Below are 17,582 nucleotides of genomic sequence, written 5' to 3'. Positions count from 1 at the left end.
GGTAAGCATTCCAAAACAAACCCCTATTCTGGTGAAAATTGCTACCTAAGCCGAACTAGTGGATAGAACTCAACAGAAAACAAGGAAACTAGTATGACGTCATACGTCACCGCGCCGCTGTCTGCGCAGCTCCCCCCTCCCCGGGAGGGGAAAGGGGGAGCCCCAGACCTCCCACGCCGGCTATCCACCCATCAGTTCTGAGGCTGGATGTCAAAACACGCGAAAAACGCCGACCGGAGGGAGGGAGGGTTGCCGGGGAGCCTCCGGGTCTCACCCAGAAAATGGCATTTCATTACATTCAACGCTGGTTTTCTGGGGGGAGCCCCGTCGGCTCCCCGGAGCTAACTACCCACAGAGGAAGGTCGAAGGGACAGAACCGGGAGGCGGACACCACGCACCCCCCAAGGAGGCGAGACAACCGGCAGCAAACTCCAACCCAAGGCGCCACAGCCCCGAAAATCCCAGGAACAACACGAGAACCACGAGCAGCAAGGCCCCTGCACGAACACCAAAAATCCATGCCCGAAAGACCGCAAGGCCACGTCGCCCAGACGGCAGCGAGAGCAGCGAAGCCACGAACGCCACAGGCATGAGGGAAGAACACAGGCAGCTTAGCCGCAAGAACACAGCTGACCACCCGGGACACTATCACCCGCGAACCGGGAAGAACAGAACCGGATCAACGCAAAACGCACTCCGGACCCAAACGCCGTGGCACGCAAACAGCGGAGGGCCGCCACTGAACACAAAAACGACACACCCCCGGCCCGACCAACGAAGCACCAACAAACCCTGGACCCCTCCAGAATGCAGCAGCCCCACCCCGCGTCAGAAAAGATGGAGACTGCTGCCACCAAACAACCAAAACGCTAAAACCGAAGGAGCAAGAAAACTCAGCGACTCGACCCCCAGAGGCAAAGGCCCAAAGGAAAGAGCCGACGAAAAAACACACCGGAACCGAAGGGGCACTGCCAACCGAGAAGACAGAGCACGCTGACCAGAGACCAGGATGGTGCAAGCGGCGCACGAACAGGCCGGAGGTGAAACGACGCACAAGACAGCTGACTAACGGTGCAGAAGCAACACCAAGACCGAAAGCAAGCTGAAGCGGCTCCGCCTGCGCCGCACGAAAAGAGGCGACAGTATGTGGCAAGACGACGGCCCCCAACCCCCACTAGAAAACCAAGCCGAGAGTAAACCAAGCTAACAAGAGTAACCACCTAAGAAGGGACAGGAAAAGGAAGGACCGCCAAAATACCCCATACTGCCGCCAAGAGAAGCACGCAGGTGGGACACCTACCACGAAGCCACCCGACCACCAACCGGAGGCGAGACCACAAGGCAGAACATAAGCAGCCCCGACAAGGCCCTTCCGAGCCCAGGAAAAAGGCGGAGCCGCGAGAAGATCTCGGGCGCGACCACCGAAACCCAGGCGGCACAAGGAGATGAAACGTCTGCCGAACAGAAAAACTCCCCAAAGCATGCAAGCCCGCCAGGAGTTCAGAAATGACGGGTCCGAGGCGAGACATCGCAAGACCCCCCCCCCCCAAAAAAAAAAAAAAAAAAACGGCAGGGCAAGCTAGCAAAACCAAAGAAGGCGTAAGGGTCACCGCCAGAACAGGACCCGAACCAAGGGGCACGAACAACTGCAATAGACCGAGACAAAGAAGCACATCACAGGACCCAGGCTGACCAACGCCTAAGAACACACGCAGAACATCCCTGCTGCAGAGGAGGCAGGAAGAAAGAGCAGCACAAAAAACCCCAGGAGAACAGCCAGGGACAAAAACCCCATGCAATCCCCAGGCACAAAACGGCAGCAAAGTGCCATTCCACAACCGGACACAGGAACAAGGACACGCCACCGTGAAACACGGTACCAATGCACACGTGCAGCAGCAGCAACAGGCACCACTGCAACACGTAAATAGCAACTCCCCTCTGCAAAGGCAGAGAACGGAGCAGGCAGACCCCAGACAGGGCCAACGGAGACACGACAAAACCCTGCAGGCCCAGAAACCTGCACCAGGCGACCGACGGCGGAGAAACCCCGCTCGATACCCGCTGGATGAGGTACTGGGAGCTCTTTTACACCTGAAGCCCGGCCCAAGGTCAGGCTAGACCGGCCAGAGGATGGCCCACCAGGCAGCTACTAGGAGCAGTCCACCGGCCCACATACCCCCACAACCAGGACGGGCCGGAACTGCCATACGAAAACAGGCCAGTGCGACCTGGAAGTCCACGGACGAACAAGCAAGAAGGCTTATGCTCGCAAGTAGGTCGTGTAACAAGCACAGACCTCTGATGGTAATACAGTGTTCCCCAAAGGTGCCAATAGCACCACTGCACTCCACTGGTACAATCCGCAAGTTCTACCAGATAGGCGGGACCCAAGAGCCAGAGCTCAAATCCTGCAAGCACAGCCAGGAGCCTTATCAGGTGAGTATAGAACCAACCCTACAACCCCCACACCTCACAACATTAAAAAAGGAGGGTCCCCTGAATGACTTCAGCATGGGTTGGACATGCACATGAGGGGGACAGGAAGGGGTGATAAAGGGACAGTCACTGGTGTGCGAACGGTCTCAGTCGTACAAAAATATACCTAAATAAAGACAGGTATATAAACACCGCCGCATCCAGCACCCGGCCAAAAGACGCCAGACCGCAGAAACTCACCTGGCGAATGGTGGCACGAACTTGACACAACTCAACAGTGCCCAGAAGAACTTGGGAGCACCGCCAGGTGAAGACGCCAGAGCCGGACCCTGCCGGACCCGCAGGAGAGCAGGGAGAGGCGAAGGAGGCGGTCCACACCCATGACACAGGGAAAACCGCGGTGTCCTCCCCACAACTGGGAACCAGGACACCCCCGGCGTGAAGGGGCACATACCGCAGCCAGGGAGAAGAACGAGAGGCGAAGCACTGTAGCAAAGAAGGGCGCAAAACACCAGCACTGAAACACCGCCCAGACCAAAACAAACTCCACGGCGCATGCGCATAACACGCTGGCCGAACCGCACACCCTCCCTGCGGGAAGGCGCCAGCCAGGACTACTGCACGAGAAAAGTAGCCAAAAGAGGAAACAGGAACAATAAAACCAGCCAAAGAAGCAAAGAGCCCAAAAAGTAGCCCAACCGGGCGACAAGTAGCCCAACCGGGCGACAAGTAGCCCAACCGGGCGACAAGTAGCCCAACCGGGCGACAAGTAGCCCAACCGGGCGACAAGTAGCCCAACCGGGCGACAAGTAGCCCAACCGGGCGACAAGTAGCCCAACCGGGCGACAAGTAGCCCAACCGGGCGACAAGTAGCCCAACCGGGCGACAAGTAGCCCAACCGGGCGACAAGTAGCCCAACCGGGCGACAAGTAGCCCAACCGGGCGACAAGTAGCCCAACCGGGCGACAAGTAGCCCAACCGGGCGACAAGTAGCCCAACAGGGCGACAAGTAGCCCAACAGGGCGACAAGTAGCCCAACAGGGCGACAAGTAGCCCAACAGGGCGACAAGTAGCCCAACAGGGCGACAAGTACTAGGAGCCGACAGACGTTCCAATAACGCGGGAAGTAGCGAAAAACCTTCCCGTACCCTCGAGAACACAGAAGCCAACACTAGTCCCGAAGGCACACGAAGGCGCAGGCGCACCCGAGATCAGAAGTCACGCAGAACCCCATCGAACGGGGAAACATGACAAAAACACCGTCCAAAAAAAGGGGTGGGAGGAAACATCCACCCACAGGACGGAACCAACCGACTCAAAGGCCAAGGAACCGAGCCCGGGGAGGGGCCGACGTCCAACAGCACGTACGGCGAGTGGGGAGGAAAGACCCCACTAAGCGTAACCACAAGCCCCGCCTAGAGGGGGATAAAAACCCCCACGGGGTCATACGGGGCCAAGGCCTCCCCCAAGTCAGCCCCTCCCCAGCCCCGGGAACCTACACGACAGGCCCAGGGGCCGAGCCGTTCCCCCAAAGCCCCGGCCGTACCAGAAAACCGGGGCAGCCGTGAAAACACTAAGGAAGGGAGCCCACTGGCAGACTCATACAACACGGCTGGAGGAACAGGCTCAAATGCCCCCGTCACTACCCCGGAAGGGGAATTCCCCGAGACTGCCCGAGTCTCAACACCAAACACCCCGCCCTGAACCTACAGACGGTAAGGAACCGGATGCAGGCAGGAAGGGTGAACCAGGGGAAAGACAAGGGGGCGTGGATGGAACCGAAGCAACCAACACCCCCAAGTCCCAAAACGAACTACAACGGGGCAGCCCCGGGGCTCCCGGGGAGGAAACCACGAGAACGTTGCCACCACCAAGGCTCAAGTGCAACGCCCCTGCTGCCCGCACCCGCTTTGTTAGCACAACTGGGTAACCGAGCCACAACGAGCAACCAAACTCGCAGGACTCCGGGTCGAAGGTGTCACCGACCCCACAGGCAGCAGACGGAGGCAAAACAGAGAGTCACCCAGAGACAAAGGGTGAGAGCAACCCGCAAACTCGCTGGAAGCGAGGGGGGGACTCTGGGGTCACATCCATCGGACCCGCGCGCCCCCAGGGGTTTTCCAGGGTCCCGAGCGTTTACTTTAAGAGGACTCGCGCTCAGGTAATCCCAGGCAGGGTACTGCTAACCGGCACCCAGAGCTACCAAACAACTTTCTAAAAGCTGAACCCCCGGGACGTGTACACTCACGGGGACCTAGCAGGGGTACCACCAGAAAATACTCAGAACACAATGGACACAAGGGGCAAGAACGAAGGCAGACCCCCCCACCAGGTAGATAAACAAAAAGAAAAAGAAAACCCCGCAAGAGGACAGCGTACCCAAGCGGAACAGAGCCGGCCGCTATGATTGGTAAAGACAAGCTGCACAGTACCCTGCGCCCCACCAGTGCAAACACTGCCCCTTACTCTAAGGCGAACAAGGGAGACAGAACACCCGAGCACACAAAGAGCGGCCGAAAACCAAGCAGTAAACGGCCAAGCAGGGACAGAACCCAAGGAACTTGTGGAAGGTGGCCCCAAGCCCCAAGGGCAGTACTTACAGGGCACCTAGGGAAGGGAACCCTAAGCGCATGCAGCCCGAGTACTGAAGAATCACTCCCGGCTCACGCACCACCTAGAAAACAGACACCACACTCTAGGTACAGTGCTGAAACAACCACTGGAGCCGGAGCACATAACCATTGCCTATAGCATCAGCCGAAGAACTGATGGGTGGATAGCCGGCGTGGGAGGTCTGGGGCTCCCCCTTCCCCCTCCCGGGGAGGGGGAAGCTGCGCAGACAGCGGCGCGGTGACGTATGACGTCATACTAGTTTCCTTGTTTTCTGTTGAAGAGTTCTATCCACTAGTTCGGCTTAGGTAGCAATTTTCACCAGAATAGGGGTTTGTTTTGGAATGCTTATCTTTCTGGATGCTTGACCCGGTCGATGGCAGACATAGAATGCTTCCAACCACACGGGGGGTTTCTATAGGCCATTGCTCCCCTTGCCTCTCTGAGGGGGCCAGGTTCTGGCTCGTAGTCCCCGGTAGGCCCTAGAACTCCATACACATGACTGATGCCAAAGTCTGACATTAGCATATCAGCCGGTAAAGCTCCGGGGAGCCAACGGGGCTCCCCCCAGAAACAGTATGATTGGAGGAGTATGTTGGCAAGTGAGGTGGTGAGTGGCTGACTGGCTGGTGAGTGAAGGCCACTCTTTGTTGCTTTTTGACTCACAATACAAACTTAGTGGTTTGTTATGGTGAACAAAACATGCAGATACGTATATATAACTTGTGTATATAGTGTAATAGCAAAACTATTTGTTTATTGTTTTATGAATATAATAATTGAATCACTAATATGAACACAATAATTTTGAGTACAGCAATGGTTCACACATTTTATCATATAAATATATCACAATACACACTATTGAATACTATTACTGCAAAAAACAAAGAAAAAATCAGACATTGAAATAATTAGGTAATAATATCTTTGTGGCAACCCCCGCCTGACAGCTCTGGCGGAGCAGACCTCGTCTGGGGACTGCTCTGTCAACACCTCTTTTTTTACCAGACTTCCCCGCCCAATTGCACCCAAAATATGCCACCTACGATTCCCCCCCAAGAGATCATTCATAAGCATGAAAATGGAACTCGTGTTGTTGAACTAGCTAGGCAGTACAACAAATACATGTCAACGATACGCACTATACTAGCCAAGAAAAAGGACATTATGAGTGCTAAAGTGGCAAAAGGTGTATCAACAATCACGAAACAAATACCACAAGTACTTGAGGATGTGGAAAAGTTGTTATTAATTTGTATACACAACAAGGAGTTAGCGGGTGTCAGTGTTTCAGAGGCCATCATTTGTGAGAAAGCCAGGGTATTGCACGAAGACCTTGTAAAGAAAACCCCTGGAACAAGTGCAGATACGAAAGACTAAGGCAAGCAGAGGATGGTTTCACAAAATTAGAAAAAAGAAGTGGTATTCAGTGTTGTGAGGCATGGGGAGGCTGCCAGCTCAGACAAACCAGCCACTGAAAGATTTATTTTAGAATTTAAAGAGTTTGTATAGGCTGAGGGATACCTACCGCAACAAGTGTTTAATTGTGATGAGACAGGACTGTTCTGGAAAAGATTGCCTAAAAGGACATACATTACCAAGGAGGAGAAATCATTGCCCGGACACAACCTATGAAAGATAGGTTTACACTTGTGCTGTGTGGAAATGCGAGTGGCGATTTGAAAATTAAACCTTTGCCTGTGTATCATTCTGAAAATCCAAGGGTTTTCAAAAAGTATGATGTGCAGAAAAACCAAATGTGTGTGTGATGTGGAGGGCTAATAAGGCATGGGTGACTAGGACTTTTTTTTTTACGGAGTGGGTGAATGATGTGGTGTGCCCTGCCATACAAAAACATCTGCAGGAGAAGTTTGCCACTCGAGGCCCTGCTTCTCTTCGACAATGCTCCTGCTCATCCTCCAGGCTTGGAAGATGCATTGTTGAACAGATATAATTTTCTCAAAGTTCCTTCCTCCGAACACCACTACTCTAATTCAGCCTATGGACCAGAAAATCATAGCGAATTTTAAGAAACTTTATGAAAGGGCACTTCTCCGGAAATGTTTTGAAGTGACTGAAGCCACAAACCTCACCCTCAAAGAGTTCTGGAAACACCATTTTAACATTTGTAGTACTTTAAAACTCGTTGATAAAACCTGGCAGGAAGTGACTCAAAGAACCCTGATCTCTGGCTGGAGAAGATTGTGGCCTGAATGTGTGACAGAACTAGACTGAGGGGTTTGAGCCTGTAAATGAAGTGCCTATTGTTGAGGAAATTGTTACTCTGGGCCGGAAGATGGGCTTGGAATTGGATGGTGCTGATGTGGAGGAGTTGGTGGCAGAACACAACGAAGAACTAACCACCGAAGATCTCCAAGCCCTTGAAAAGGAGCAGCAGCAAGAGGCAGCTGAGGATATTTCTTCAGAGGAGGATGAGGCAGAAGAGAATATCCCTTCCACAACAATTAGGAAGTGGTGTCAAATGTAGGAAGAAATGCAAACTTTTATTGAAAAGACTCACCCAGAGAAAGCTGTAGTAGGCCATTGCATTAATCTTTTCAATGATAATGTGATGCCTCACTACAGACAAATGTTGCGAAGGGAAAAACAATCTTCAATGGATCGTTTCGTTGTGAGAAAATCAAGCAGTGAGCCACAACCAGGACCTAGTGGTATGCAGGCAAAATATGCCAGAGAGTGCACTCCAGAAAAATCTTCACTGCCTGATGTTATAATGGAAGGGAACTTCCCTTCCAAACAGTAACACCCCTCTCCTCCCCCCCCCCCTCCTCACCATCTTCCATACGCCAACAGGAGTCATCAGGAAGAGCAAGTAATAACTTGAACATACTTTTGTAGTGTAGATTTGGGTGAATTAGGTATAAAATTTGCTTGAAAGTGATGTTTTTGGAGAGTCAGGAACGGATTAATTAATTTCCCATTATTTCTTATGGGGGAAATTAGCTTTGGTTTACGAATTTTCGGGTTACGAACCGGCTCCAAGGAACGGATTAAATTCTTAAATCGAGGTACCCCTGTACTGAGTGTAATACAGTGTGTGAAACTGTACATAATGTAATATTAGTGAATTTTGAACAAGTAATATTGCGACAAACATTTATTGTGGACATTACCGACACAAGTATCACAGTTCTATGGAACATTATGAACGTTCTACTGTATAAATTGTACAGGACACACATGCATCAGTTACAAAACAAAAATATCATTATAAAGCATTGAAAATAGAAATAATATTTGTAAATATAAATAATATATAATAAATAATAAATGTAATAAAAGTATTATTTGTAAATTTGTAAATGTATTTGTAAATATAAATAAATATATTATTTGTATTTGCTGATGCAAACGGTGCAGAGGAATGTGTGTCGAAATTTGAGATTGTTCAGAACGATTCTTTACCTGATGAGCAAATCTATAATGTCTATGAAACAAGATTGTACAGTGGAATCTGTTTTCAAATGCCCCTCTTTTCAAATTTTGCAGTTTTCGAGTTCAATTTCTTTGAAAAATTTGTCTCCATATTCGAGGTTTGCCTTAGTGTTCACGTTTGTTGATACACGTATGAGCCGACCGAGCATGTGGTGGGCTTCAGTTTACCAGTGTTTCCTGCCTAGTGAAGACCTTGCTTCAATTCTTTGTGTAGAATTTCATTGTTTTTCGTGCTTTTTTGGTTTCTGAACATAAAAGTTATTATACATCATGCCATGAGTTTCAAGAAAGTCAGTTGTAAAGTTCAACCTAAGAAAATAGCCATAAGGATGACGATAGAAGGAAAAACAAGAGATCATTCCTAGTGAGTCAATGAGATGTCTCACTATAGACAAGTGTTAAAACAATGGGATAAACAAGTGTCTATAGACAGATTCTTAGTAAGATAAGCAAGCAGTGAGCCACAACCAGGACATCAGTAGTATGCCTGCAAAACATCGGAGAGAGGGAGAGTACCCCAGAAATGTCATCACTGCTGTTATAATGGAAGGGGGGGGGGGGGGGAAAACCTCTTCCAAACACTAACACCTCTCCTCCTTCCCCCCCCCTTCCTCACTGTCCTTCATATGCCAACACGAGTCCTCAATAAAAATAAGATATACTTGTACATAATGCCTTACAAAATATTAGTAGTGTGTATATAAAATGTATTTTTAAGTTAATATTTTTGGGGATGTGAAACTGATGAATTCAATTTACATTATTTCTTATGGGAAAATGCCTTAAAGTTTTCAAATTTTCGGTTTTCGAACCGTTTTTGAACCGAAACAGATTAAATTCGAAAACGGAAGTACCACTGTACTGGTGTATTTAAACTCAAAAAAAAAAAAAAAAAAAATCAAACCAAACCAAAAAATCAAACCAAAATCCTAACCAAACTTAACCTAAACAAACCCAATCCAAACCTAACCCAACCCAACCCAACCCTAACCCAACCCATACCTGACCCAACCAAACCCAACCCAAACCCAAACCCAACTCAACCCAACCATCTCTGCATCAACCCTTAGTTAATTCCACCATACTCACCAATACTGTTCATCCTTTTTTTTTTTTTTTTTTTGAGATATACAGTGGAACCTCTATTAACGAGTGGCTCTATTAACGAGTTTTTCCAGTAACGAGCAAGCCACTCGCAGCAAATTTGTCTCTATTGACGAGCTCGCCTCTATTAACGAGTGAAACCACATGGCGCTTCCTAGCGTCTCGCAGGTTCTCGCAAATTCTCGGACGCCTCCGACGCCAGTGTTGTTGTTGTATCTCACACGACAAGCATCCCTCTGGATTTATTTGAGCTTTTCTTTTGGTTTTTAGTGGTTTTGCGACTACAATTTGTAACACACGATGTCTCCAAAGAAGCTGCTTGCTAAAGATAGTGTTGTCAAGAGGAAGAAAGACACAATTACTGTGGGTTTAAAGAAGGAAATTATAGCAAAGCATGAGTGTGGTGTCTGTGTGATTGATCTCACAAGGAAGTATGGCAGGTCCTCATCAACAATTTACACTATTAGTAAGGGAATGAGGAGGTAAGGGAGGATGCTGCCTCTTCCGCTGAGATCAGGGAAGTGTTTGGAATGTTTGAAAAGGTGAACGCATTCTTGGAAAAGCTGCCCTGATAAAGCAGTGACAACCCGGTGTGTGAAAATGTTTAATTTCCTCTTCCGCTGAGATCAGGGAAGTGTTTGGAATGTTTGAAAAGGTGAACGCATTCTTGGAAAAGCTGCCCTGATAAAGCAGTGACAACCCGGTGTGTGAAAATGTTTAATTTATCACTTTGTGATAACACTTTATGAAACTGTTATCACTTTTGCAGGTATATGTCGCTTGAATGTAACACACTTTTTTTCTCTTGAATGCACCCAAACACCGCGCTCAAGCGTCATTTGAGCAAATATTTCTATAAAATCCAATTCTTATCCGATCGACTTGGGGATTGTATACATGTTTGCCATGAAATTTCCGTTTTCTTTAATAACCACATTGCCTATTTGAGAAAACGGCATTGTATTGTATCTTCGTGGTAAGACTATTATATTGTTGACACAACGAGTGTAATCAACGTAGTTTTTTATTTGGTGCTGGTCTAACGCATCCTTGTGTGACATTTGAAATGAAATTTGGGTGAAATTCCCAAGAAGAGAGAGTCCACCTGACTCAGAGGTGGATTCTCCTTCCACACCATAACCCCTCTCATCCTTCCACCTCCCCATCGTCTCCCTCAAGCCAGCAACTACTCTTCATAAGGTAAAGTAAATATTAAAACACTACAACAAAACATTTATATTTACATGTGCAATATTATATTTACATAAAAAAAAGTCATACAAGTATGGATGTTTTTGGGAGTGGAACGGATTAAATTTATTTCCTTTATTTTAAATGGGGAAATTTGTTTCCAAAGACGAGTTTTCCAGGTAACGAGTTCGGTGCCAGAACGGATTAAACTCGTTAATAGAGGTTCCACTGTATACAAGAGTTGTTACATTTTTGTACAGCCACTAGTACGCGTAGCATTTCGGGCAGGTCCCTGGAATACGATCCCTTGCCGCGAAGAATCGTTTTTTCATCCAAGTACACATTTTACTGTTGCGTTAAACAGAGGCTACAGTTAAGGAATTGCGCCCAGTAAGTCCTCCCCGGCCAGGATACGAACCCATGACATAGCACTCGCGGAACGCCAGGCGAGTGTCTTACCACTACACCACGGAGACTGTTAGCGACATATCTTTAGAGACATATCTTTAAAGATATGTGGAGAAACATGTGGAAACAGGACAGTAAGTACCCATATTTATTATTACTGTATCACCAGTGTGCTATGGTGTTTTGTTTAAAGTATCAAGTGAAACAATGAACTGATATGTACTCTTGTGTATAAAATTAGTATTTTTTGTACCTGGGGAAGAAGGGGTGGGTGTTGATCACTTATGCAAACACAACTACATATCCAATTCCAACTGGTCCGGAAGTGTTCAGAAGAGAGAATGTTGAGTATCTACATAGGAACCCCTAGTACATAGGGACCATAGTACAGGGATCTAGTACAAATGCTTTTCAACAAAGCTCCCTTTCTAATTATCAAAACAATAAATATCATTAGGTAAGAATGTGTTAGATTAGGTTAACACTTTCGCTCGGGGATGACGCAGCATTGCGTCATCCGTTTACTGGCGGTAATGCCGGGGATGACGCAGCATTGCGTCATCCACTTTAAAAATTCGCCAAAAATCAGGTTTGTATCCGATTTTTTGGGGACTGGTTTTAAAATGTGCGCCGATGTCTTCCCATTTCCTTTGTTGAGCCTCGTGGCCCTCAGGCGGCTTGGCACACGCCGTGGGCCCATTGTCTTTGCTCCACTGTTGTGACCAATGTCGTCTCCCCTCGCATCTCAAACGTGTGAACATTTCGGCTATTTTCCGTGGCTATATTTCTTACTGCGGCTTTAGAAACTATCTACGCTTACTCCACGATGGATAGTAATCATGAACAAGGCCCTTCCAGGAAGAAAATTGCGAAAGAAAGGCTTGAAAAGGGTGGGAATTGGGAGTGTAGTAGGAAGGCCTCTGAGCGCTCACTCACGGCTAACGCGTGGCCCGTCTTCAACTCGTCGGCGGTTGGAGCGTGACCAGGTGTTTTTTTTTATATGCTAATGTTCCTCTAGAGAATTTTATTACGAACCCATTGAGACCAAAATGAAAGACCTAGGACAAAAATTGAAGTGACCAGAGTGAAAATAGTGAAAACATTTTATCCCGTTTGCGCGCTCCCGGGTAACTCGTTCGCACTTTCTCTGTTTGCTGCGGGTAATTAGCCGGGCTTTTGGAGTTTATATGCATTTAGTGCTGTAGAGAATTTTATTGCGAACACAATGATACCAAATTTATTCTCGTAGAAGGAGAATTGAGGTGACAAAGTTGAAGAGAGTATACACTTTTCGGAATTAACGCGCGCTTCCGTGACACGCTGGGGCCCATATCGCCCTGTCGAGGGGTGGCGCGCGGGGTGAGCGAAAGTGTTAAATGGGGGTTATGTTATGCAAATTTAGGCAGGGTCTTAAAATCTGTTGGTGAAACATCTTGGGAACAATGTAACTTGTGTCCATAGTACACATATGGCTTGATATGGAGGAGCTGCAGTATATAGGAGCTACAGTTCACGGTCCATAGGCCATTCCAGATTTAGGCAGAATGTTAAGCTACGGCCTATTGCCTCATAAAATTTAAAGATTTTTTTTTATGTGCACTGTAGTTATTAAAAATGGCTTGTGTAGCAAATTTGAAATGGCTTTATATGTAATTATTTAAGTACTGTGGTAGACATGCAACCAGTAATTGCATTCATTTCAAAATAATTTGCATTTTCACTTTAAGTACCTTTCCCATTAAATATCTAAAAGGCATGTACTGTGATAATCTCTAATGGGAGACAATCCATATACGTTTAAACCTCAAACTAAACTCCATGTACATTTTTTATTATTTTTTTTTTTTTTTTTTTTTTTTTTTTTTGCAACCTAAGGTTTCGTTTCGGTATGCACCTTTGCAAGCCCTTCTGGTGCAAGTGTGTAACAATTCAAGATAGGGGCCTCAAAGCTTAGGGCTTTGCCATCTAAGTCTGGCACAAGCCACAGGACAGGGGGGGATGGGGGGCAGTACACAGAAGCCACAGGACAGAGGGGCCCCAGTACACAAAGCAATGAAAGTGCCCCAATGGTGTGCTAGTGGCCGAGTGGACTGCATGCTGGATACGTAATCCTCTGGACTGGGGTTCTGGTTGATACCTGGTTGATGGGGTTCTGGGAGTTCTTCTACTCCCCAAGCCCGGCCCGAGGCCAGGCTCGACTTGTGAGAGTTTGGTCCACCAGGCTGTTGCTTGGAGCGGCCCGCAGGCCCACATATACCTGGTTGATGGGGTTCTGGGAGTTCTTCTACTCCCCAAGCCTGGCCCGAGGCCAGGCTCGACTTGTGAGAGTTTGGTCCACCAGGCTGTTGCTTGGAGCGGCCCGCAGGGCCACGTACCCACCACAGCCCGGCTGATCCGGAACTTCTCTTAGAAAACCGTCCAGTTTTCTCTTGAAGATGTCCACGGATGTTCCGGCAATATTTCTTATGCTCGCTGGGAGGACGTTGAACAACCGCGGACCCCTGATGTTTATACAGTGCTCTCTGATTGTGCCTATGGCACCTCTGCTCTTCACAGGTTCAATCTTGCATTTTCTTCCATATCGTTCACTCCAGTACGTTGTTATTTTACTGTGTAGGTTTGATTCCCGGCGCCGGCAGAAACAGATGGGCAGTTTCTTTCACCCCGATGCCCGTTACCAACCTTGAAGTTACCTTGAGATGATTTCGGGGCTTTAGTGTCCCCGCGGCCCGGTCCTCGACCAGGCCTCCACCCCCAGGAAGCAGCCCGTGACAGCTGACTAACACCCAGGTACCTATTTTACTGCTAGGTAACAGGGGCATAGGGTGAAAGAAACTCTGCCCATTGTTTCTCGCCGGCGCCTGGGATCGAACCCGGGACCACAGGATCACAAGTCCAGCGTGCTGTCCGCTCGGCCGACCGGCTCCCTATTTGGCAAGATCTGGATCTGTGAACCTAAGATGTGGAGATGTGTCTTTTGAGACAAAAATCGCACCTTGTGTATTCATTCCTTACATGAAGATGTTTCAGAGTGGAACGAAATCATGTAGAAAATAAACCATTCACTAATCACTAGTTTCTTTACAAGGAAGTTCATTAACTTGTTGACCAGACCACACACCAGAAGGTGAAGGGATGACGACATCTCGGTCCGTCCTGGACCATTCTCAAGTCGAGAATGATCGACTTGAGAATGGTTATCTTGGTTATCTTGAGATGATTTCGGGGCTTTTTAGTGTCCCCGCGGCCCGGTCCTCGACCAGGCCTCCACCCCCAGGAAGCAGCCCGTGACAGCTGACTAACTCCCAGGTACCTATTTACTGCTAGGTAACAGGGGCACTCAGGGTGAAAGAAACTTTGCCCATTTGTTTCTGCCTCGTGCGGGAATCGAACCCGCGCCACAGAATTACGAGTTCTGCACGCTATCCACCAGGCTACGAGGCCCCTTACTACCTAACTGCCAGAGCTGCCTGACAAGAACTTCCTTGTGATATAAAATTTTCAAAAATTCATTAGCTAGTTGATCGACATGTTCAAAATGGCACTGCTAGATACAGCAGGCAAGAATCATTTGGCCTAATACCTGTAGCTAAAGTATTTGATGTATTTTTGTATCGTCAATAATCAAGCTGTCCTCATTGAAATGAACATACATGAGTTAGTTACTTCACTTAAGACCTATTTTCACCCATGTTAAGATTCGAGGAATAACTCAAATCTGGCTTACGCTAAACACACCTGAAGTAATTACAGTTTAATTTACACTTTCTAGTTTTTATCATTTATTTAAATTGTTGCATCTATTAATTTGCAAGTTTCGAGTTAAAAACAAAACAAAAGAAGTCTGTAACCTGAAGAATATTTGGAGACGGTTCTGAGAGTAGTTCTACTCCCAGAGGCCAGGCTCGACTTGTGATGTAAACACCTTAGTGTTCCAATGACACTAAAATACACCATCATCCGTATGGCTCAACTTGTGATGCAAACACCTTAGTGTTTTAACGACACTAAAATACATCATCATCCGTATCCTGACAGTAAATGTGCCAAGACACTAAAACGCAGCTTCCGTATTCCAACTGTAAATGTACGATGCTAAAACGCATCATACATCTTCAAATGACTGAAAATAACTTTCAGTCATTTTCATAACTTTACGGTGCATAAACTGGTTATCAGTGGGCCGTCCAGACCATCGTGTGGACCATCTAGACCATCCACACCATCAAGAGATCACATTAACTACTTACCACTTTACCATGGTCCCAGGACGGACCGAAACGTCGTCGTCCCCTCACCTTCCAGTGTGTGGTCTGGTCAACATACAGTACTTCAGCCACGATATTGTGACTCATTGCCTTCATTAACTTGAATGCTCTTCTTAATCCCAAGAGTACAAAAATGCACTAGTTAGAAGCATGAAAAGATTATACTCTAAGATCAACAATGCCAGCAATGTGGTCATTAATGTATGTATGTATGTGTATGTGTGTGTATGTGTGTGTGAAGTGTGTTTTTGAAGTGTGTTTTTGAAGTGTGTATGTGTTTACCTAGAAGTAAATAGGTACCTGGGAGTTAAACAGCTGTTACGGGCTACTTCCTATGGGTGTGTGTGTGGGGGGGGGGGATTAGTAACAGTTGATTGACAGTTGAGATGCGGGCTGAAAGAGCAGAGCTCAACCCACGCAAACACAACTTGGTGAATACAGATGCCACAGATAAACGGGCCCCCCCAGTACACAGAGGATACAGACAGAGGGGCCCCAGTACACAGAGGATACAGACAGAGGGGCCCCAGTACACAGAGGATACAGACAGAGGGGCCCCCAGTACACAGAGGATACAGACAGAGGGGCCCCAGTACACAGAGGATACCGACACAGGGGCCCCAGTACACAGAGGATACCGACACAGGGGCCCCCAGTACACAGAGGATACCGACACAGGGGCCCCAGTACACAGAGGATACAGACACAGGGGCCCCAGTACACAGAGGATACAGACACAGGGGCCCTAGTACACACAAAATACAGACGCAGGGGCCCCAGTACAGAGACAACAGACGCAGGAGCCCCAGTACAGAGACAACAGACGGAGGAGTCCCACTACAGAGGCAACAGACAAAGGGGCCCCAGTACACAAGAGGCCACTGCAACTTAAGATCCAAATAGATAAAATCATCATGACAAATGGGGGAACCTCTAACATGCTGCCAGCTTTGTGTCCTCACTGAGGTCACTATATAGTGGTGCTCAGGGGTACGGGGCCCAGCACACAAGAGGCCACAGGACATGGGGGGGCCGGTCCAGGCTTGAAACATACACAAAAATGCTAAAACCGCAGACAAACACAAACAATACGTGTACATGACCCCGGCTTCACGAGGTTACCTTGCCACGTATTTCTAGAACAAAATATACTGACAATACTTACCAAAGTTGCTAAAACAAGGAGGCTAATGCCTCCCGGGTCGAGCATCTTGATGACGTGTTGTTGTGACTGAGCGCCGGAGCTGCCAGACCCGCCACTCCCTCGCCACGCCGCCGCCGACACACTCCCTCCCCTCACCAACAGATGGCACTACTACACTCTATTTATGTCTCTATATATCTTTATACATATGTCTCTTTATGTCTTTATATTTAATTTATTTATTATAAATAAATAAATTTATTTATTTATTTATTTATTTATTTATTTATTTATTTATTTATTTATTTATGCATATACAAGAAGGTATATTGGGAATGTGAGGATACATAAAATGGCAATTACAGTCTTGCAAAGCCACTAGTACGCGCAGCGTTTCGGGCAGGTCCTTAATCTAAGAAAATTTTAAGTAGGTAAATACTCGCAAAATTGACAGTTGATTGATTGATTGATTTCTATCAAAAATGATAACAGTTACATGTCAAGAAAAAAAAGATGAGAGAAAATTGTAGGTACAGTATATTAAAGCACATAGGTAGCTAAGATTGATTGCAATGACAGCTTGAATGGTAATTGACAAAAATTGGTAGGCACAATACAGCATATGGCTAGCACATAAAAGAAGACAGCAATGAACACAATGATAAGGTTGTTTGGGTTAAAATACTAATTTCCATATCTCCAACATTGGGATACATATACTGTAATAATAATAATAATTCATTGTGACGGGGGACAACCAGAGTGTGTTTATACACGTTAGGCTTATATCAAGGTCAAATTTAATCTGTGTAAATACATTGCAAGAAAAAATGAGATGAGAGAGACTAGTTAGTATATTAAAGCACATTGGCATATTAAAGCTCTGATTGATTACATTGATAGCTTGACTGGTAATTTAAACAAGGTTAATAGACACCATACAGCAGATTGATAGCACA

At 47.1% G+C, this 17,582-nt stretch overlaps 1 protein-coding gene across 1 annotated transcript in view; it reads right to left on the bottom strand.

The window, feature by feature from the left end:
- Positions 1-16,784, bottom strand: part of LOC123757413 (selenoprotein F) — a 73,830-nt gene extending 57,046 nt beyond the window's left edge. Inside the window, exon 1 of the mRNA XM_045740963.2 lies at positions 16,645-16,784. Within this exon, the coding sequence (XP_045596919.2) occupies positions 16,645-16,689 (45 nt within the window). The 5' untranslated portion in view covers positions 16,690-16,784. The remainder of the gene's footprint in view (positions 1-16,644) is intronic.
- Between the last annotated feature and the right edge of the window lie 798 nt (positions 16,785-17,582).

Source organism: Procambarus clarkii, chromosome 19 (assembly GCF_040958095.1).
Source record: "Procambarus clarkii isolate CNS0578487 chromosome 19, FALCON_Pclarkii_2.0, whole genome shotgun sequence".
NCBI lineage: Eukaryota > Metazoa > Arthropoda > Malacostraca > Decapoda > Cambaridae > Procambarus > Procambarus clarkii.
The sequence above is the reverse complement of the archived record's forward strand: the minus strand, read 5'-3'. Positions and strand labels throughout refer to the sequence as shown.